Here is a 23,652-nt window from a genome sequence, read left to right as displayed (position 1 = left end):
GTATGTCAGGACCAGGAGCCATGTAGAGAAGATAAACTCTTTTTATGCTGACAGGAGGGCGCTTCTGCCAGCAGCATCAGCTGGCTCAGGATTTCTCCTGCTCTGATTTGCTCCAGGAGTTGGCAGCCTGAGCCACGCTCCACAGCCAGTTCTTTGTGGTTGCCCCCCCCCACCCCCCGCCCCGATGCTCACGTGTGCTTTGGGTGTAGGAGGCCCTGGCCCTCACGTGAGGACATTTCACAGCCAATTGCTCTGTGAAAGACAAAGTTGTTGCGTGACATCATGTTTTTGGGATGTCCCTGTCTGCTCTAACAGCACATGGAAATGGAGAAATCCAGCCTGAGTGCTCAGAAAGCCTGGAGGTTGCTGCACTATTACCACCAGACACAGGGTAAATTTTTTATAGGCTCCTTTTGCAATTTAGAAGATATCAGGCACTGAGCAGGGGCTGCTGACTGTCCTGCCTTCGAGGCAGAAGAGGAGAGGAAAGAATTCACAGTGACCCTCTTTCACAGGCCTCCAACTCTCTGCATTTCAATGCTAGGTGCATTTCAATGCTAGATGCTTATACCACCAGAAGACATTATTTTTACAGAATCCTCCCTTGCACGGAAGGTTTAATGGCACAAACAGCTATTTCCTCTGCTGCACAGTGCACAGGCCTGCAACCCTTTGATACTTCTTTCTTATCCCACCTTGGTTTCTGTAGCTATCCAACCTGGGCTCCTAAAGCTCCTGCTCACTTCAGTTGCAGCTCAACAAAGGTCTACACCTTCTGGAGTTTCCAGGCACCTGGGAGAAGAGGAGCAAAATAGCTGCTGTCGCTGTAAAAGGAGCTCAGGTCTCCCTCAGTGCTGCATCACAAGGCTTTGAATGTAAACAAACATCAGTGAAGGTCTACATAGCAAAATGCACCATGACTGGAGCATCTGTGGATGTGGGCATGTAGGAGGTAGACAGACAGACAGAGACACAGACACACACAGACACACACACTTTACAGGGCAAAAAGCAGAGTGCAGTGTTTGTTAAACCTTACCAAAGTCTATTTATGCAGCAGCAAAAGAATGAGATGTCTAAAACACAGAACTGTGGCTACACACATGCATTCAAAGCGAGTTATTTTTAATATATGTCTTAGCTCCTTAGCATGTCAGCTCTGGGCTCGTCAGACAGGGAGGCAAGCTGTGTTTAATTCTGGATAAAAGTGCCACACCAGAGAGGGATTTACAGCAACCAAGCGAGAGTGAGGGATAGGTACAGCAAGTTCAGCTGGCAAAACACGAGCACTCCTCCTCCGGTTATCCAGTTCTGCTGCTGTTCCTTACAAGTGACTAACAGGAACCAGGCCTTGCTCAGATGGTACTCCTTCTCATCCTCCTCCCCTGCCCAGTCCCTGGAAGCCCCTATCTCCATCTAGTTTAGTTTTTCCCTTGAACCCCAGTGAATATACACATTGCCTGCCATATGTGTGCATGCATTAAACAGCTCCTAAATGCCACTGCTGAGTTAGCACTGTGCTGTTAGCACAGCCAGTAGAGGGAGTGACGGGTACTCTTGTATAGGCCCTACACAAGGGAGTAGATGTTTCACTTTCGGTAAGGAGAAGGAGAAATTTGGTAGCACAGAGATTAGAGATACAGGGAGCTTCAGAGGACATTTCCTCCCTGATGGAAGTAGTATACCTCAGAAGAGAGGGAGGTGAACAAAGCTATTTCTCAATGGTCTTTTTTGGAACCCTCTTAGAAGATTGTTTTTAAAGGAGTTGAGGAATCTGTCTCCCTTCGGTGAATACATTACACACAGTAAGGTTAAGTTTTACTGCTAGGTTCCTTTGTTTTACATAGACACACTCTTTCATACAAAGGGTAAAGAATCCATTTCAGTGGCAGCCATGGAAGTATAATAATTGTGACAGGTTGATAAATAAATTTGAGCTGAAAGCCACAAGTACAGTAGCTGTGTAGCAGAGGTAAGCCTTATTGTAGCAAGCAGCCTGGGGATGGGTGTTAGCATACTAGGACCATGCTTTTATTAATCGCTATGAATAACTATGACAAATGTTAGAAAAGGAAAAAGAGAAAGAAGAAGAAGAGAAAGAGAAGAAAAGAAGAAGAGAAAGAAGGAGGAGGAAAAGAGAAAGAGGAGGAGGGGAAGGAAGGAAGGAAGGAAGGAAGGAAGGAAGGAAGGAAGGAAGGAAGGAAGGAAGGAAGGAAGGAAGGAAGGAAGGAAGGAAGGAAGGAAGGAAGGAAGGAAGGAAGGAAGGAAGGAAGGAAGGAAGGAAGGAAGGAAGGAAGGAAGGAGATAAATGCTCTAATAAAATCCCAAACAATCAAGAGAAACAAGAAGGAGAAACAAATTTTTGTAAAAGCCAGCAGTGTCTTTAAGCCACGACTTGAATATCACATCTGGGTTCCTCCCACCCTCAAATTCCATTGCCTTCAGAAGTGCTGCATACAAACTTGGAAATGTAGGAAACCCAAATATCTTGAAATAATTTTTGCTCATGGCTCCAGTTAGGAATCCTTAACATCTGATCACTCTGTCCCAGCAATGAATGTTTCTAGTACTTTACAGTTGTAAAACACACATTGGAGTCACGCACCTTAGCTATTAAAACCATTAAAAAATACAGCTATATTTTATGTGCCATTTGACGCTGCTGCAGCAGTGCAAAAGGAGAGCATAATAAAGATAAAGATTCCTTTGCATGAAATACCACATTCACAGAGCACCTCGAGGGACTCCCTCTTCTCTGCTCCTCTGGGCCTGGCTGGGAATTCTAGAGGGGTGGAAAAAAATGCCCCAATGCCCTTGTTCAGAAAGTAAGAGGTTTGTTGTTTGCTAAGAGCTGACAAACAGGTCTCTTCTCTGTCTGGAGTCAATCTCTAGGAAATGTGTTCCACTGCTAATAAATTATTCTTTCTCCCCCAAAATGGGACTCCATGTTTAGACCGTCAGCAGTTTCTGTATTTTTCATTCAATTTTTGTAGTTCTTCATTAAACAGGGATATAGTGATTTAATAAACTCTCAGTATTGTGTTACATATCAACACCAACAGAGTTTTCCCCCAGCACCAGAGTTAGTTGCTCTTGTATAATGCCAAGAAGGTTCCTAAAAATATCGAAATCCAACTTTTTCCAATAAGCAACTTTTTTCCAGAGGCAGAACTCAGCTCAAGATCTTATCTGAGGTGCCGGAGGGATGCCTCATGTTCCAGCCTCTCCATTGGCTACCACCTGCCCTGTCCCACAGCTGTTGAGGAGGACAGGTGACAGCAGAGGGGTACCAATACTTCCCACTAAGATTTACTGCCTGACAAAAAGAACAACCCTCAACCCTCCTGGAATAACCCATGTCCCAGTACTGCTGTGAAATCAGGGAAAGGCTGTGGACACTGTAGAACAGTATGAAGAGCTCCACTGATTCTGGCATGGATGTCCTGAATCAGGCCCCTGGTTATTTAGTTGTACTCAGATGCCCCTCTGGCTATAAGTGGGAATTTGGTGTCACCTAAACAAGCCACAAGGGATCAGCTCTAACATCTTTATGTTCTTAGCTGCATTCATGTGTTTATAACTATTCCTCTGAAGCAGGTCTGGGAAGAAAAAGGAGCAGTAAGTCTCTGCTCTCATCTCAGGCCAAAAGCCAATGATTTATAGAAGTCTGCGGAGTGCATATGGGCAGGTGTGTGGGTGTCCACGCATGCACACGTGTGGAAATGTGATAGTAGTGTAGAGGACTGGGATTTATGGTCATTCCAGAAGTATGCCAATGAATAAAATGTTCATAATAATATTTAGGGCTAGACCAATATGTATAGATTTATGAAGTCATTTAAGGAAAATACAAATAGACAACAATTTATGAGGATGTGGGGAAATATATCATTAGAGTAAGGATGCACCATATAAACTCATCAACCACTCTAGGATTTACAGCCACGTACAGGAAACTACTACTAAAAGCAAGATTGAAGGCCATATAAGCCCATCTAATCACACATCTATTTTTTCAAAGAAATCACTGCCAGTACAGCAGTGACTGGAAACTTTGCAGCACTCATGCCAAACTGGCTGCCCCAGGTGCAGATTCAGCCAGGCTGAACCCCACACTGTGGAAAGCCAAGAGCAGCACAAAGTATCCCCGTCACCATGAAGGCAGTAGTCAGGAGAGATCAAGATGGGTGAAGGAGTCATTGGCTCCTCTGGACTCCCTGGGGCTCCAAGAAAACTGAAATTGTTCCCTCTGTGGGGAACTGGATGCAAGCACAGCATCTACACTTCTCTTGTGGCTCTTTCATCTCAATCCCAGACCAATAAAATGAGTATTTCCCAAGGGGTGATGCTCACCTTTCCTCTCATTAAAGCCAGGAAGTGGGCTGCAAGGAAGGAAATATGTGGTAATGGAGCAGTTCCCAAACCACAGGTACCGAGGCAGAGCTGCAGTCCAGCATGAGAACTGGAATAACATCCCATTACTTTTTATAAGTGGGTATTTTTCCATGTGGACTTTTTGGCACATTCATTGCTTTCCATACTTGGGCAGACAAGTATGGGCCTAATTTAATGAAGCATTATCTGCAAAACTGAATAATTCACATGTTAGCACTTCAGCCAGTTTCACCGATGATGACTCTATGGTAAACAGTCTGTTAAAGCAAAAAGGACTTTAGTCATAAGGAACCATCACAGAAGAGTATCAGCAAAAGTGACTTTCAAGTGATTGGGGTGAATTATTTATATGTTTACATATATATATTTGTTTACACAATTTAACCCATGAATTCTAGATTCTGTGTGAATGGTGTTCAAATGAACTATGGATTAAAAAAATTGTTACTAAAGATTGTTCTGTGAGTGTTTCAGACCTAGTTTCACATGATGCAAGATGCATTTGTCCCAGGTACCCTTGATTCATTATCAATTAGAAGGATTAAGCAGTCTCTACTTGCTTTACTTGCTTCATTAATCATCTTTTTAATGATGCAAAAGAAGCAAAAATAAGAGGAAAAAAAGAGAAGTAAAACTAAATTTTAGGGAATAAAGGAAACAGCATAGTTCTACACACAGAGAGGATCAAGTCATTACCATTGTCACATTTTTCAGGAGCAAAATTAGTCTTTAATGGATAAAATTCTGTGATGGATTAACATCAATGCTGGGAAATTTCCAGTGCTGGGCACTAATAATTTCTGTACGGTGCTGTTGTATAAACAGCCCTCACTGTAGGCACAGCCCTGCAAAAAGAGACATTGTTTTCCCAGCTCCAACTGAATTCCCTGGGAGCCAAGGCCAGTTGTCACTACCAAAAGTATCTTTGGACCTTATGAGAATAGCACCCTGAAACACGCAAGAGATTCTACAGCTCGTGGACAGCCTGGTACACATTGCTTGGGGTAACGTCCCCACCCCTGGAGATACTCAAAACCTGTCCCTATGGCAAGGCCCTGAGCAGCTGGAGCAAGTTGGACCTGCTTTGAGCAAGGGCTTGGACATGAGACCTCCAGAAGTCCCTCCAACCTAGAGCTATTGTACAGTTCTGCTGCAACGTTTGAAATCTACTGCTCAGGCACACAGATAGCTCCTTGGAAAGGTCATTTCACAACCACTTGCCAATATTTCTGTGTGTCCATCACTTCAATCTCTCAAACCCAGCACTTTCCTAGGAGGTATACCCCTTATTTCAATGCAAAAAAGGTTCTCTGAGCTCAAGCTGCCTCTGCTGTATAGTTGTTGTCTGAACCAGTCCCTAGGTGTAGCTTCTGCCTGACAGTACCAAAGGGTAAGATTCACCTTGCCTGCCTTTGGTGATCTTAAAGTCAGAGCCTGGTCTACGGGGGAGAGTCAATGGAGGAAGAAAAAAAATCCGGAAGAGTTCATCCCATTTTAAGACAGCAGGGCTAAACTGCCACCTGGAGGTGCCTGCCTCCCTCCTCTGCTCACAGAGCCAGCCTAGGCAACAGATTTTGGACTTGGCTCTGGTTTTCAGGCAGCTGGCATTAGAAAGGTGAATGCCCGCTCTTCAGGCAGACGAACAGAAAAATCCTGGATGAAAATGGCCATGTGTCCCCATGACAGAAGGTTTGAGAGCACAGCACTGAAACCTTGAGCACTCAGTGCCCTTTCCTAAGTACAGGAAATCTCCTCTTTCTCCCCTTCAGGGCATTAAACATTGGACTTGCCACTAAAAAGATAAGTAGCAAGAGTCAAGCAGATCATCTCTGAATAATTTCCTTCTCCTTTGTGGACTGTTTTTGTTTTGCTTTCCGTTGCTAGCCTCTGAGAACAAAGTACTGTGTTTTCACCACATGTGCGTAAGGAGAACATTTATGGAGCACTGAGTATTAACCAGTTCCTAGAAGAGAAGCTTGAACATCTCTTCTCCCAGTTGAATCTCTGTGAGCTAAATTCCTTGTAGCAAGAGGGTAGCGGTGCTCACAGAAGCAGACACTTAAAAAGCAGTGGAGGACAATAGCTTTTTATATTATCCTGTATATGCAGCACTTTCCTTCAGCTGATTGCTAGCCACCAAACATGGGACATCAGCTTTCCCGTTCCCATTTCACAGAAAGAACAGCAACAGTGAAGAACAGGGAGGGGAAGTCAACCACAGACTCAGGGCTGTAATCATTCAGAGCTGAGTTTGTTGCAAAGTCTCCCCTGGCTCGGGCTGCATTTAACCCCATTCCTACCATCGCTGAGGATGAGGGGATTTTTATCCATGCTTAGAGATTCAAGGTACAAACCATGGACAGATGTGTTAGGAAAGAGCAACAGGAAAATAAGTGAATATGTTCTCTTAAATGGACTGTGCGATGTCAAAAGAAGTGTTAAATTTCTTCTTCCAATATAGAATAGTTGATTAAAACAAATGCAAACTGCACACAATGCAATAAAAAACAAATGTTCCATTTTCCACTTCTTCTTACTACAGCTGTTTGTTTTAAACATATAAAGATTAAGGGAACAGTCTTGAATTTAATTAAATCCCAAAAGAACTAATGATATTTATGCATATTAAATTTTTAAAGGCACTTGTGGCTGTTCAGCCAATCATTCACTGGACTGCCATAACATGCCTCCCAACCCTAATTTAAATTAGAAAGAAGAGACCCATGAAAAAAAATGTGCAGACAGTAACCTTTTCACTGCACATATGTTTAAGAGATAAACACCCATCTAGCTTTAAAAGGCAACAAATCTAATAAATGTCTACATCATCATAATTCAACGGTGGAAAAAAATCAATGTTACAAATTTCGGAACTGCATCTCTCAGGAAAGTAAATTAAAACATCAATTTAAACCTACTTTAAAGAGTTTATAAGGGGAACATTGACGTCTTAACGCAGAAACTCCCATATCACTCTAGATGAAGCTGGGGCTTTCCCAGAGCTGTGATGCAGGGAGAAGTGTTCAGTGGGGCCATCTTTGGAGCACAGCAGGAAGCCTCACTCTGTCTCTTGCTCTTCCCCACCTCTAGCGAGGTCATGCCCTTCTCTAGTCCCGTACCTTCAATGAGCCAACAGGTACATTAGGACCTGGGTCTCTGATTAAGATCTTGTCAGTGAGAGGAAAAATGCTTTCTTGCTCTTTTTGCAGTAAATCAAGAAAGCCTCTGATGTGGCCCTGAGTTAGTCCCTGGCTCAAAGCTACAATTTCTGAACAACTCCAAGTTGGCTGTAAATGCAGGCTGTGAAGTTGCAATGCCTCCTATTCTTCCACCCTGCGTAATTTTTCCCCCTTGTGTACTCAACATTTTGTTATCCCAGTTCATACATAGTCATCTCTCCCACCTCAAACAATAGACTCCTCCTCCCTGCATCTCCTAAACACTAATAAAAGATGTTGCCCATTCCACTTACCTTTCAGCATTGCCATACAGCATTAACCAGAGATAACTGAATGCTCAATGAAGTACCGCTTCTTGCTAAACAGAAAGCCCCAAATATGGCTCCTTCTTCTCTCACAAGCATTTCTGCTGTCTTTCTCAAGTAAGGATTCAGACTCTGTTTAGAAAAGCACTTCCTTGCCTATGGTTAAGCCTGTTTTTATGGTTTTTCAATCGTAACAGGAAAAGACCCAGCCATTAAGTACTGCTGCATAACTGTTTATGAGAGACTCTTCAACCTTACTTTGCTGGTACAACACAGCACTTACCTATCAAATACTCCAACCAGAATTGGTCTGTCTCTGGCTTGTAGGGGCGGTTGAAGTCAATCTGGATTTGGAAAGGCTGTCCCCGACGCACTATCAACTTGGGGCTGTAGTACTTGTCAGTGTGGTGCTGCTGCTTGTTGATCTCGTGGGGCTCCTTGAACATATGAATGTCCACAACACGCAGGTAATCTGCAGACACGCATAAATGAACAGAGTGAAGGAGTCAGTAAGTTGGAATATCAATACTGATATCAACATCATTAGAGGCCCTGCCCTCCACTTCCCCAGCATTGCCTCATCGAGAAACACCATGCTGGATTTGTTTGGGGCTAACATCCTCTTGGCTAAGTGGGGACTTATGGACTGACACTTCTCTGTCCACCTGCCATTTTCACAGAGGCTGCAAGGCTTCTATTGAATGGCAAAAACAATTGCAGAAAGAGCAGGTTGCTATGGGTGGAAAGCTGAATGTCCCCAAGGATAGTTGGGCTCTGTCTTTCCTTTGGCATCAGCTTTCTGCAAGTCTGGGCCTTTCTGTCACGAGTTTACCAGTGCAACCAGTGGGCCTTTGACATCTGTGGCTTCACATCTCCCTTCTTGCAGCCCTCCATTTGTAAAACACAAATTCACAGGGGTTTTGTGATGATGAAATACATTAACATTTGCAAAGCGCTACTACTATCGAGTGCTGGAGAGCCTGAGAGGCAGTTAATGATCCTGCATTCAGCTGAGAGCTTAGATTGTCTGTATTAAATAAGATTTTGGTGTACTGCATGTGTCTAGACTCAGCTTCTCAGTACACCTCCACTGCTATTAGTGTCTTCTTATGAAAACTAAATATAACATTACAGTATATAATTACAACATAGAGTTACAGGCAAACAGCAGTAGGTATCTATAACATGCATGGGCAAAGCTTCACTCCCTTCAAATTAGGGCTGTCTAAAGGGTTATAGCCTACCACTGCTAGAAGCTAGTCTGCTCAGCTAATGACCAGTGGCACTGGGATAGCCAAAAGCACTTGCAGTCACCATGAACTATGTGACTGCACCATATCGGGGATCTTCACAATAGGAGTCTTCTCACACAACAAGCAACCACATGAAAATGAACTGGACATCATTCTTTCACCTACATGCTTGGGCAGATAAGCATGAAACCTCTGCCAGGAGAACCATTACTGCTCACCACTAGGAGAGAGACAGAAGAGTAAAGCTTGATTTGCAGCTGTCAGCTTGTCTTTCCAGGTGCTGACAGTTAGAAACTAGCTAATTTCTGCATTTTATACTGACGATGACAGAGCCAAACTCATGCCTGGCAAAAAGAGGTGCACATTTACAGCAGCTGGTGGAGCTCTGTGTACTCGTGATGGTGGCTAATTTGGCCTGCTACTGAGTACACTGTGAGCAGGAATGATGTGCTCAGCGAATGAGTCGGATATTCGAGTCACTGAGGGCTGAACGTGGGCCATGTCGCAAAAGCTCAGACAACAGCTTTGACCACTGCTTTTCCTTGAAGGCAGGGGGACACTGCATAGTGGCCTGCTCTGGACAAGACGCAGAGCAGCTCCCTCTCGGGTGTGTAGCCTCCAGGCTACAGCAGCGTGTGCATTACCCCTGTTCTTCTGCAAGGATGCATTCAAGACATCAGCAGAGCACCGCAAGCAGCAACTCCTGGACAACAGCATGGTCCTTTTGCCCCAGCCAAGCCACCCAGCCTGGCCTCTGGGTGACAGCTAACGGGAGAGGGAGACATAAGAGCAGCAGGAGCAGGTCCTGCTCGTGCATTGTTACCATCACCTGCGTAGCCCTGCCCTTCGGGAAACAGAAGGAAAGGAAACTGCCCCAGGACACAGGAGGATTCTTTAAAGGAAAAACCCTGGACAGCTGAACCCAAAACCATTGCTCTCCTGCTAGCCCTAATCTGCAGAAAGGCTGAAATACCCTGTTCAATCCTGAGGCAGGCTTGAAGTCCCATGGCAATGTCACTTTTATTCTCTGCTCAATTCTCCACGCTTCTGGAGTAACTTCTGTAGATCCTCACTGGCGTTAGCACTGGCTGAAGTTACAGAGATGTTTTTTGTGTGAAACATTAAATGTGTTTTTCTCAGAAATCATTCTCATTGCCCCTCTGTGAAGTGGGGCATGTCTTTGCCTCCCTCTCTGCAAAACTTACCAATGCTCACTCACAAAGCTGACAAAGCTCACAATTAAATTATGTGAGGCAGGAAGTTCCCAGAGGAGGGGGGTAAAGCGGGGGCAGAGGAGAGTCTCTCCCATTCTCTCTCCCAACCCATCCCAGGCTGAAAGCATTGCATCTAAAAGCTGCATGTCGTGGGGCTCTGCGTGAGGTGAAGCTATCAGTAACTTTGGCTCAGCTTCTCCTTCCTTCCAAGGAGGCATAAAAATGGAGTTGAAGGTTTGTTGTGTTTTCATCTCATGTTCTGAAGTAAAAGGCAACAGTGACCCTGCCCTTCCTTCACATGTTAGCCCCCTTCAAGGAACTGCAAAGGTAAGCCACCCTGGGCCGTCAGTTCAGCATTTGCTTCATTTTATCTCAGGACTTTCCATGGCTCCTATCAAAATGCAGCTGTACACACCTGCAGAAAACATTTCACTTTCACTCTTAGTGGTAAAATGTACGTTGAGATTGACAGATGAAAACAACCTGTGACCAAGCCTGTGTTAATTACAGTAATGGTAATTATGGAGGACATAAGATGAGCAGGGTAATGGGATGTGCTAACACCATCACCAGGGTGCAATCAAAAGGCAGGCTCTAGGGGATGCGCATGTCACTGCTCATCTGTTTGTGAGGGATGGGTGGCCATCAGGCCTCCTTTGAAGTTAGGTCCATTTGATGGTTTGCCCTTAGCCTGGTCTGCTGTCTACTGCAAGCAGGTTTGCTGCACGAGAGCCAGAAGCCTGATGATTTCCTAAAACTTTTGCAGTGTTAAGCTTGCATGGAAATAAATGAGCACAAGCTCGAGATGCTTTTTGAATAACAAGAATAGCCTTCAAACATCAGGCTTTCTAAGAGGACTAGAGAGAAAGGGCTCTGGATTACAAACCGAATAGTGAGTTTCCAAAGGAGGTGCCCATCACTCTGCTAATAGGGAAAGCACGATTCCCTGGCAAGTCACCGAACTTTGCAAAGGAGGGCGCGTGGGGAGCTTGCAGACTGTGGGGCCGCGGGGCTGCGTCCTCCCACCGAGCGGCTGTAAGCACCGGGCCCACTCGTAGCACATTGCAGTGAGATGAGCTGGCTAGGAAGAGCCAGGGGGAGGACATGGCACAGGCGTGTTCATGGAGACACGGGCTTCTTGCTGAAGAAGCACTCGGGGGCTGCGCATCCTCCTCACTGAGCATCTCCTCCCGCAAGCAAGCCGGGCTCTGGCAGCAGGCAGCCCACTGACCGGGCTGGGGAGGCAGCCATCCCTGGCAGCCCCTGCCGCTAGCTCCGGCTGTGATTCAGCGGAGTAGAAGTGGGTGTCAGCAGAGAGCTAGTCGAGCACAGGGTTTTACCTCATCTTAGAGTAGTAGCTAAAATAGGTCAAATGAATCACACCCTAAAAATGCCTGTTTCTCTTTGTTGGCTGTCAAGGGAAACGAGGGTGACTAGCTCAGCTGTAGACACCTACACTGCACAGATCAAGGGCAGGACTAGTGAAATTTAGGCATCTAAACGATGTGAGCCTGGTATGCAGGCTCTTATTATGTCCAGTTGGTGGCTGGTTGCTGCAGCCAGTGGAGCTGAGAGAAGGGTACAGATCACCCTGGAAATGACACCCACTGCCTCTCTGGACAGCCTGTGCCCTCACCCCCACTCACTGGACAGCTCTGTGTCGACTCTGATCGGACACGGGTGAAGACATGGACATGTAGATGTCTATAGCAGGCATCCAATCCTAACCCAAAGGCTACAAAACACCTCAGTTGTAACAGCAGGGATAAAAGCATTTGCATACTTTTTTCAGTTTGTTATTGCAACAAAACGTGGGAACCACTACACAAAATTTGGACAACCCAGAAGTGTAGAGGTGTGCAGGAGAAGGGGAAGGAGGTGGCACAAGCAGTCCTCTGCAAGAATATGCTCGTAGCTGCTAGAGCCCCATCATACTCTGCTGCTCCTGCTCTGCCTGCAGCCACTCACTTTATGCCCCAAGCACAACACTGTGAGAGCTCTGGGCAGGCTCAGCTCCTGAATGCAAGCCCCAGTCTGAGCTCCATTGGGTTCTAAACCTTTAACACGGTTTGACAGGTGACTTAAGCATCCTACCCCAAAACCGTGTGTCTAGGGACCACACGTACATCAGCCGGTATCACAGACTTAGATCACAGCTGATGTGCACTGAAACAGGAATGCTGCTGCAGTCCCTTCACTTCAGGTCACCCCTTCCACATTGTTGCTACAAGCATTGCAGAACTGAACTGCACAGCAGAGCTGATCCAGCTGTACAAAAGGAGTTTTGCTGTTATGCACAAATTTATTTTTTGGCCGTACCAGTCCCATAGCCAGGTTTATCCTATGGCCACATGAACTCTTGCTTTGAAGGGCTGTTTTTCTCACCAGCAGCATCACCTTAAGCACATGTTGGGTTCCTGCCTCAACTCACTTAACCTGACATTCCTGTTCCCATTGCATTTCTGAAAAGCAAGAGGCTCCCGCCCACCAGCACTGCACTTCATTCAGAGCACGATGTGAAGCACATCAAAAAGCAATAGGAATCTTTCTCCTGCTACTGGTGGGCTTTAGCTACAGGCTGCATTCCTTCTAAGGTATCCCACACTCTTACACATCACCAGGTTCTGTGAGCATACTGGGTTTGAAATGATGTCTAGTCAGGACCTGTATTGCATTACATTTGACAATTTAAGCACACATACTTGCCCCAGAGCTACAGGGTTGTTTGAAAAGGTTCAACCAAAGTTTCTACAGTCTTAACATGTCAGTTGGTTTGTTCAGGCATTTTTTAAAAGAAATGCTTTTTAATGAAATTAAGGCACATGATTAGGATTACAGAAATAATGCTTTGCAATAAAAATTTGAACTTGTCGTTTAAAATCTTTTTACCTGTTTCCCTCTGTGTAAAATGCAGTAGTTAGTTCTTGTCCACATTTTTTAAGCACTCTTTCAAGCTTGGATGAAAAGTTCCATATGAGCATTAAGTATTATTATGTCTGGCTACCCTGAGTTGTCACATTCAACAAGTTCCGCTCTTCATTTCAAATAGGCCAAAAAATTAACGTCATTTGCTTGGTGACTCATTCAGGAGCCAATTCTGATTTCCTTTAAACCAAATCTTACCTATTTTTTTCAGGTTCACTCCAAAAAGTTGGCACTGAGAATATGGTTTGTTTTGCCCATCCCCTACCACAATATTGTTTTGTCTTCCCAGCTAAACAATTGAAACTCTTTTCACAGGAGAATAATTAAAAATATGGGGATTCCTTTTAGTTTCGCATTCATTTTTATGAGTGAGCTGAATATCTACCAAAAGTTTTCTCTGCCAGACTGCATTTTGTAGTAGTTTCACAGTCAGTTTAAGGCTGTACAAACCAGAAGGGCCAAGAGGGGAGGCTCCTCCTGACCCCTTCACCCCAGTGCTGCCACAGCCATGCCTGAAGACAGCAGGTCCTAAAGTGACTAGGTGGTTGTGATCAAACGGGGAAAACCCATTCTTGCCTTTTTTTAACCACTCCCACAGTTCAAGCTGAAAACTGGTCACTCAGCTTCTCCACTCCTCACTTTCCCTACCCATAACCTGTGGTAACATTTCCACGTACATTGGTGTTTTTAGCAAGTTTTTTTCTCGAGCAGCAATAAAAGCTATCTGAGATCAAAACATGTAAGGAAAAAAGTGATTTGGTTTTAATTCACAGACCTGAGCAGAGCTGAGTATGGAAGATGTAAAAATAGACTCATGACTTAATTGTACACTGTACCTTTTGGATTAAATCCTCTAGGTAGCAATCCAAAAGCCTCCATCTCAGGGACCTCATTTTCTTCATCATTGGAGTTGTTTGCTGGGAGGGCCCTTCTCCCATTCAGAGGAGGTCTCTTCTTCTCCTCATTGGTGCTCATTGTTTCAGACATCCTGTATTAAAAATGCTTTAATACCATGGAATAGTGCAAGGAAAAATCAAACAAGAACCAGCATGGCACATGTGAGATGCGAAGAACCAAAACCAGTGTGGGGTGCCAGTGAGCTACACATTTTTAGATCCACATAAATGAAAACTGAGAGGCAGAAAACATCAGTCTGATGATGGAGTACGGCTCTCTAAGGATTGGAAGGCATTTTGTGTTTGTCAAAACACATGAATAAGAGAAGAAGGGGATGGGAGAAGAACAGGGAAGCTAACATAGACGTATTTGCCCAGGAGAAGCAGGACATTAAAAACATTAGGGAGTTTCAGGTAAAAGAATAAGAAAATCATTCAACTCTTCCACCCTCCAAAACAGCGTTATTGAATCCAAAATAGCAAATTATATTTCCAGAAAGTGCATCACATACTACCTCCCTCTAACAAAAATGACATTCTAAGTTATACTGCAATCATCCCAAATACTACAGCCTACAACAGTCTGTGGATGATTACTGGAGAATTGTATTTTTGTCCCTATGCACAAACACCCAATATCTAAAAGGCTAACTCCTCTACCCAGACAATTCACTTTTGAAAAAGAAGGGGGGCGGGGGGGGAGGGTGGGAAGAGGGGGGGGGGGGAAGAGGGAAAAAAAAAAAGAAAAAAGCACTTATCCACTTATTTCTCTCCCACTAACGTCCTTAAGGGAAATCTCAGATGTAGGCTGATCAGAGACTTCTCTTTGAGCTAGTCAAAACTGCTTTCACATTTATTTCAGTGTAAGCATGTAGCAATGAAAAAGCCATGCCATCCTTCTAAGAAAATATTCATGGCTGAGAACACAACTTCTTCCCAAAGCTCCTGAAAACAGCAATTCAAAATGTAGCAATTATTTAATAGCAGTAAGCTCTTAAAGGAAGTTTTTTAGTTAGCAAGGGTACCTTCTTTTCAGATAGCCTTTTTTTTTTTCTTCTCCCTTTCGGAATTTCTGAAGTGCAATAGAAGCCTGGAAAAAGTTGGGGGCTTTTAAGTAACCTCTGTATAGCCTCCTCCCTTCTGTTGCAATAGGACAGTGCTGAAAGTATTGCCAAGCCCTCCCCACACCACCTCCAAGGATCTGCCACAGCTGCTGGCACGTCTTTGCTTACTCCCTCCCTCTCCCTGCCTGTCTTACCCCAACCCTGCTCACCAGAGGCATTTCAGGGCGCTTGGGCTAAGGAAACAGCTTGGGCACTGAAGTTCCAGTTCTTAGTGAGATGGAGTAGAACTTCTCATGGCACAAGGGTATATGAAGTGAGACACTGGAGGGGATTTTCTGAGGGACACAACACAAGAAGTCATGCTCACCATGTTGTCAGTCCTTAATGGTGTCTCTACCTCAGGCTGCCTGCAATGCTACTTCAGGTGCTGGTTTTCAGAGTACTGCCAGCCAGACATAGCAATGGTCCCCCTGCCTGATGCCTCACAGCAATCCCTTCAGAGGACTGTTGGGCACTGGGACATGGAGAGCTTGTTGGTGGCCCACCAGCAAGGACCTTTCTCTTGAGACCCTGTGCAGTTCAGGAGAGTGAAGGTATTTTGTACCAAAAAGCTATGTTTGGGGCAAAAGTCCTCCAGCTTTTGTCCATGATAAAATGTGCATCACCTAACAACCAGGGTCTGGGGCAGTACCTGGTGAAAACATTTCAGCTCCGCATCAACTTTGTTCAGTTCCACCAAGCTCTTAGATAACTGGAGACTGTGTGACACCTCCTCTGTCAGACATAACTCCACAGACCAGTGGAGTTACATGGAGAAATAGGGAAGAGTTCAGGCCCACTGTACTGTCAGCTGCTGCTGTTTGGTAGCAGAGGTACAAGTCACTACTCAGAACATGCATGGCCAGTGGAGAGCCCCTCTTACACACATGGAACCCACCATGGGCATTTAGTTGCCTCAGTTGCAGGGTAGGTGAAGGAGCGAGGACACTCAGTGAAGAGGACTCCACTGTCTTTCAGCCAGCTGTGACTTCCAGGCTCATAGTATTAGTGAAGCCTCAAACCTCTGCTGGCTTAACACCACTGAAATCAAACCAAGAAACAGAAGAGGAGAAAATCGTGTCACATTCCTGTAACGGGAAGCAGTAAGTAAATCATTCAGAAGACAAGACCCCCATCCTTAGCTTCTTGGGAATTTCCCAGCCACGGCGAGGTAGCTCCACATAAGCCAGGGCACCTGCACAGTGTGGGGCAGAGATTCCAGCTGAGGACCTGGGAGAAGCATGGCTGCACCAGCATGGCACTGTAGCTGGGCTAACGAGCCTGCTAGGGCTGATTGTGGAGGCTTGGCACCAGGCTTCAGTGGTTTTGGAGGCAGCCTTGCTATCCACACATGAGCGTTGCACTATGCTGTCTCATAGCCAAAGGGCCTGAGCTTTCTCCCGCCTCCCACAGCAGGCTGTTAGGCATGTAGCACGAAAAGCCACCTAGCCAGGGGACTCCCCTTCCCCTGTCCTGCTTCCCCAGCAGTGCAAGCACCCTGTGGGGACAAATCTGGTCCTGTCACTGGCATCCTGAGCTGCAATTTCCATTGACTCACTTTTACACAGATGGGCCCTGCAGTAACCATCTGTAGGGCAAGCGGCACCCCTGGCACCCAGGAACACAACGAGCTTTCTGGGGGAGGAGGCTGGTTGCTGATTTTCTTCTTTTTTTTTTCCCCTTCCACCCTGATTTCTGTGGCGTGGTGTGCTTTGTGCCTCTTTCTCTACTTCCAGCCAGCACTTCAGTTCCCAAAATTGCAGCTGCTGCGATGATGTTACAAAAACTGATATAAATATTGCTTCGGTGCCATGCCTGCTGGAGGCCTGCAGTACAAATAAGAAATGCCGTCTCCCGAGGAAGTCATGTGCTTCCCCAAGTGGCTGCAGTGCTGTCAGAGCCGGGAGGAAAACTTTCCGTCAGAGTGAGGAAGGGAGTGAGAGGATGCAGCTGAACAGATCCCACTACAGTCGTTGCACTTAAACAGCCAGCGGTTGCAGATGTCTCCCTGTGCCCATGTACATCTCTCCAGGGCTTTCAGCAGAAGCCGATGATCACACAGAAAGCGGGGAGGCCAAAATTTTTGGCGATAGTGGCAGGAGCAGGGTTTCGCATCCAGGGATGGTAATGTTCTACAGGCTGCAATTTTTTTATTTTTTGGGGAGTGATGTAAATTCATGCTTATGACAGCTCCAGATGGCAGGTATTTTCTCATTACCTTGACTTCTTAGCGCTTGCTCTCCCTTGCCTACTAGACTGTGCTGGCCTTAATTTAACTTCCATGGTTCAAAACTACTGACGTCAGGGCTGATGCAGGAGGGGGCACAGAGAACACGAAGCCCTGGTTTTCCTGTAGGGCCTTATATTTAATGAATGATACACCGAGATGACGGGTGAAAGAGCACTCTCTCTTCCTGAAGCCGCTTCTGCACTGTACCCTGTGGGGAACCATGAGCCAATGCCCATTTCTCAGAGGCAGCCTTCAGATGCACGTGGCCTTTGCCAAAGACCTTTGCAGTCATGGGCACCCTTCCCACTGCAGTGGACTTTGGATGACGGACAGCCCTTCCTCCCGATCCCCACAGAAAAGCCCTTAAATGGCTGCAAAGCTTGCACTGTAGGGTTATCTAAAACGCAGTTTCCTGTTGTTGCCAGAGCCAGTGTTGCTCTGTTCCAAGTCCTCCCATGACAGACAAGAGTTTGTGGGGAAAAAAGATCCCGCAAAACACAAGAGTCAGTAAAGCTTTACAGCCAGAGGAGAGGGTGTGCCAAGATCTGTCACAAGCAAACTGATCAACCAGGTGCTCACATAAATGGGTTGCTGTACTGTGTGCCAATGGCTGGATGGAAGAGATATTTTGCCTACCACTACTGTAGCTACATCAAGCACTCCTCGGCAGCAGCTGAGCATTGTAAAGCTCTGCAACAGGGTGACTTCCTTTCTTCCTTTTTAAAAATATTGTGATCATGCCATTTACAGTTTAGATAGGTGTTCAGATGCACTGGGACATTATACTACAGCATGTGTACAAGTGTACCTGTGAAGACGTCATCCTCACTGCTCATAAAACAGACTCTTTCAACTCTGATCTTCTATACATAACAATACAACATTACCTCTCTCTTGTCTTCTCGAGCTTCACTCAGGAACTTGCACCCTTTCTTAGATGACCAAGTCTGTCTTCTCCGTTCATCTGCATCAGTACTTGTCTCCCAGAAACTGATGTTCCTCTTCCTACAATGCCCTGCCTCACCAAGGCTGCAGGCAGAGTAGAGCATATTCTAGCAGAAAATATAAGTAAAAAATTATATTTTTAAACAGAAGCAAATTTCAGAAATGTTCATTTGGTGGTTTTGTTTGCATATTTTGCTTTGGGTTTTTTAAAAAACAAAACCAGTTCATACATCTGTCTACATGTAACAGCTCTGGCTACCACATGCAGAGGAGTATATTTTGAATTAATGTTGAAAATTCAGAAGGCCCAGCTCTGAAACATGGCATGTGTACACATGTCTGTATGTGTGAAAGAGGGGCAGAGGCTGAGAGAGATAAAATGGCAGCTCTTCAGATGGTGGAGCATTTGGAGAAGGGGATATAGGGCCAGTTTTCAAAAGATATTGTTGCAAATGTTTCTGTTGCAGGAAGAAAAAAAACATATATATATATTCGTACACACATTCTGCTAGGAAAATGTGGTTTAGGAAATTCACTCTTCTCTGAAAAACTGTTGTTCCAAACTGCAAGTCTAAATTCAAACTGTAGATCTGTATAAGCATCTACATCTGAGCTGGCCATCTTAGGCTCCCTTTATCCTCCGCACAGATCTAGTCTAGGCAGTGATTCATCTCCTCCTACAGCAGACATGTAAATAGGTCAGATGAATCATGGCCTAAAAGTGCCTGTTCCCTGTATTGACTGCAAAGGGAGCTTGGGGTGATGGGTCCTACCATATGTGTCTACAGTGCCGATGTCTACAGTGAGGTGAGATGAATCCTAGCCCAGGCACAGAAAAAGAAAAGGATTTTATTTTGGTTTTGAGGCCTGGATTTCAAGTGCTGAATTATCCTTTACATTTATGGAAGATACTGCTGTAGATCATTATCAGTGATGATCAGCATACAGTTCAATATGCTTTTTTCTCTCAGAATATGTGGCTGCCACTGCCAATTATGTAAAGTATATTTCTTACAATAAGTGTCAGATTACAGTAAAGTACATACAAGCTCATGAGTTCAGGCTTGGGAAAACACATGCATCTTTTTGTACTCGTCTGTGAAGGCATTTTGCTTCCTCAGACAGAAATATAACTGTACATGTAGTAACTGCAGCAAAATAAGAAAACAATCATATTGTCTGTTATGAACATACAATTCAGGTTCCCACACCTATTCTTACTGATATCTGAATCCAAAGCATTCAGCTGGTTGAGTACTAGGGCCTGCCCCAGTTTCTTACAGAAAGAGTAAGAGAGAAGCCAAGTTAGGGCAAAGGGGTCTTTCGTAAAAGATGATATTCACAGGCTCCAGCTAAGCTTACTCGTTTATGTTTTGCTGAAGATGAGGCCTTTAAAGGATGAAAGAACATCTCTCAAAAATGGGATTGGACAACTTCTCTGCTGTGGCCAGCTGTCCCAGAAGCTGATAGAGACACAAAGGCTGTGGACCTTAGATTTTTATTTCAGCCCCAAAAGAAAAGGACAGAACATCAAAGCAAAGCCATAACTACTCAGACACCTAAGCAGGAAAAGCCATTTTAGATAAAACATTTGTCTGAATAAATTTCACCACACATGCTGTATGTTTGGGTCAAAGAAAGAAACTTTTCTAAAGCAACGACTGCAGTACAACTTTGTCTTCTTAACCCCACATACCCAGAGAGAAGCTCTTGGCCTAGGGATCAACCCTACGTGGTCCACCAGGCAATGAGACTGAGAAGAGGGATGGTAACTTGAAGAACAGGGGAAACAGATTAGTTGTATGATCCCCTTGCAGGGACTACTGACAGATGTCTACTCCCTTTTGAACAGCCATTGTGTCTAGAGACAGACAGAGCAAACAATATATTCAGTCTGGTAAAACTGTCTGTCATGCTTGCTATATACTCACAGAGCTGCTTTAATTTTTTCCACTACACCAGTCTCCTTATAGTGAATGTTGATTCCACAACACTGAAACATTTTCAAGAAAATGACAATTAGTTATGGTAAAACAGTAAGAAATTTCCAAAATATGCTTAGCTTTTATTTGGTCATTTTACCTTTTAAGTTTGCAGCCAGACTGCATCCCCCAGGTACTGGGTTGTCTATGGCAGGACAGGTTTGAGGAGCTCAGGGAAGGGAACCTTAGAGTTTCTGCAAAGACCCAGCTTGAGTTTAAGTAGGTGCAGCTCAGTCCTGCACCCAGACCGGCTGCTGCAGAGCTGCAGCTCTCAGCTCCAGAGGGGCTCACTTGTCACATACAGCATCAGATGTAAATGAGGGACATCCATTTGTGCTGTGCCCAAACTACCATGGCTCCTGGACAGCATGGAGTCATCTTGGATACATCCAGGCCAGAACTGATAACCTAAGGAAGACCCAAAACACCTACAAGCACAAGCACAGGGTCTGTAACCTACATCCTTGAAACACTCGTGACAAAGATCTCATCCAAGACACTTGAGATGTCCCTACATAAAGCCATTTGGGCTGAGCAGAGTTTAGTAGGTCCAGCTCTGCATCATGAACAGATGAACATCCTTGTTTTAGTGCTAGGCTGAACAACGGTGTTCATGGAGCGTTGCACCTCAGCCAAGAAGCAAGATCAGACCAGAGCACTTCCTGCATGCAGGGGGTGGGGTAATACACAACCCAGGCAATCCCAGCATGCTTAGTTGACAGTTGGTTCTAATTAATTTAGTAACATATGTGGACATGCAATGTTTCAATCTTAATGTCACAAAACGTTTCAACATTACTGACACACAATGTTTCAAGTACTCTCAATTACAAGATTTCTGGAATTAAAGATTTCCTAAATTTCATTTCAGGGTAAAACTTCCTGTTCCAGTTCAGAACAAAAATACATTTTAAAATGCCTGAATGTCTTGTAGAACAGCTTTTCCTCTTAATACAAACACAGATGTAGTGTGTAGGCCCATACACAACAAACCACTTAAGCACATCTTAACTTCAGTCTTGTAATTCATTCCATCTTTAGGCATATGCGTAAATCCAGTAATGGGCTCAGCTCAACCAAATCAAGGCTGTGCAATATCTGTTTGTACAGAAACACTTAAGCTGCCTGTTGATGTTGCATTTCTGCAACATGATGTTGCAGTTTAACAAGTCTCTAGTGCAACTGCTTCTTGACACATCTCAAAGGTGGTTGTCAAAGTGGGTTGTTGATCCATCTTTCAGTCCCAAGACTGACCTTATCTTTGTGCAAATGAGCTGAGTAATTGCTTGTTTAAGGAAGTGTGCCATGTTTTGAGAAGTAGGTTCAAATGTGGATTGTAAAACATCACAACTGGTTCGTTTGTTAATGGAGAATGTTCTGGACGGAGAAGGGAAATTGAAAGGGTGAATCATTGTCCAGATGAAGTTCAAAAGCAATTTAAAAGTCATTTCATAATCACAGATGTGTGCCAAATATAGCTGTCCAGCGCAAGATGCAGGCTTTGAATTTTATGAAGTCTGCAAGTTCTCTCCTTCACTATTTCCACTACAACCTTTTGCAGTGTGGTTCAAAAAAGGAGAACTTAAGAAGAAATGAATCCCTTCTAAACACTCCATATACCTGTCTCTTTCTATAGTGCTGTGCTGCATCCACAAAATCACTGTCAATGTGCACAGTGAAATACAAATACTTTTCCCTTTGTGCCCGTAGTGAGCTCACGGTTGGAGTAAAGATAAAAGTCAGATCAGCTGAGAGACACTGCATCAGGAGGGCAACTCCAGCACGCACCCGCAGCAAGGTCCCTGGTTGCTCAGCTAATGTTAAAACCCAACGTTAGGAAGAATGGGCATGTGCAGTATTTCTCTCACGTGCCCAAAAGCTGTGTAAATCCTGTCAAAGTCGTACAAAGTCCAAGGTAATAACCACGTTCAACAGGTGCCCTCTCCATTTGAGGCTTATCCCTCCTCTGCTGCAATTCCACTGCTGGTTGTGTGCCCCTAACAGATTAACCTCTACAGAGTTCTAGGCTGTGAGCCTGCAAGAAGGCATGCTAGGACAAAGCTCTGCATGCAGGTATCTTCTCCTTGACACCTTGATCTCTCTCTGGCCCATCTCTCAGCTGTAATCTTCACAAACTTTTGTAGCTATCATAGGAATGGTATGATCTTTCACTCTTTTCCTTTCAAGCCGTTTTCTTCAACAACCTTACACTGCTTTTGATTTCCTTTCAAAACGTCAATGGTTGGTTGCTGGGGGAGCATTTACTACTTCACTAATAGATTGGAAACTCATCCAAAAAACAGCAGTGCAAACAAAATGGGAATTGATCTATCTTTTATATTAAATGATCATTTTCTCAGAAAGGCCTTTGGAATTCTTAATCTTCAGACTTGTAAAAATTAAAGTTAGTTCAACTCATACAAAAAGAAGGGGCTCACTGGCTGTGGCTCAGATGTCTCAACCCAAGTGCCTTGTTTGCCTGGGATTCCTCCTGAAACTCCGTAGTCCCTGTAACTTACTTGGATAATTCCTTGGAGATGTGCATGAAAACGGAGTACAAGCAACATGTTAGAAAATTATAAGAAAAGTGGTGGCAATGTTAGGTTGAAGTAGTCAATGTATTTTCAAGTAAGGACATAAACATGCTTCAAAGGCTTCCACTGGAATATACAGATAGAAATGGGTTCATACAACATCCTGTCCATTAAAATGGTCCGTGTCACCATCTTGCAGTCTGTCTTCCCACCTCTTGCTTGCAAGTCAGACAGCTAATCAACAAACAGAAACAATACTAAAACACCATAAAGAGCAATTACTAGTTAAAGATCATGAGAAGCAAGTAACCTGAATAAATGGCTTTTGAGCAACCAATACAATGAATTTGTCTGCATTATACCACAATAAATTTCAATCAAGGACATGTATTAATAAAAAGCAAAGTTGATTTGTGGACCCCTGAAGGAAAACGTTGGGGCAAGTAGGGAAATTATAATGACCTACTTGTTTAACTTTTCCCATAGGTAGGGCTGACTAATGTTCTGTTTCGTACCTGCTGACAGTTGGTGCTCAAATGTTGAATCTATAGCTTTCTGACACCACCGTTGCCAACATTTCCTATCGCATTCAATGGTAAACATCATTTTTCGTGTCTGTTACTTGAAATACCAATAGTACCTCTTTAAGAAATGTGGCTTAAAATAAAATACGTGATTTGTGGGCATAAAA

The 23,652-nt window shown here is 44.5% G+C and overlaps 1 protein-coding gene across 7 annotated transcripts in view; it reads right to left on the bottom strand.

The window, feature by feature from the left end:
• F13A1 (coagulation factor XIII A chain) overlaps positions 1-23,652 on the bottom strand; it is a 124,563-nt gene that overhangs the window by 52,229 nt on the left and 48,682 nt on the right. For 4 of the 7 annotated variants that reach the window (XM_074872499.1, XM_074872459.1, XM_074872509.1 and 1 more), the window contains 5 exons: positions 20,528-23,195; positions 20,377-20,438; positions 18,388-18,552; positions 14,108-14,259; positions 8,163-8,351 (listed from right to left, as the gene is read on the bottom strand). In XM_074872499.1, coding sequence (XP_074728600.1) covers positions 8,163-8,351; positions 14,108-14,258 — 340 coding nt within the window. In that variant the 5' untranslated portion in view covers position 14,259; positions 18,388-18,552; positions 20,377-20,438; positions 20,528-23,195. Of the gene's footprint in view, positions 1-8,162; positions 8,352-14,107; positions 14,260-15,192; positions 15,339-18,387; positions 18,553-20,376; positions 20,439-20,527; positions 23,196-23,652 lie in introns of those variants that run through there. The other 3 variants (XM_074872480.1, XM_074872469.1, XM_074872490.1) reach the window with 3 other exon arrangements.

The sequence above is a fragment of the Strix uralensis genome, chromosome 1 (genome assembly GCF_047716275.1).
Source record: "Strix uralensis isolate ZFMK-TIS-50842 chromosome 1, bStrUra1, whole genome shotgun sequence".
Classification (NCBI taxonomy): Eukaryota; Metazoa; Chordata; class Aves; order Strigiformes; family Strigidae; genus Strix; species Strix uralensis.
This window is presented reverse-complemented; position numbering and strand designations above follow the sequence as displayed.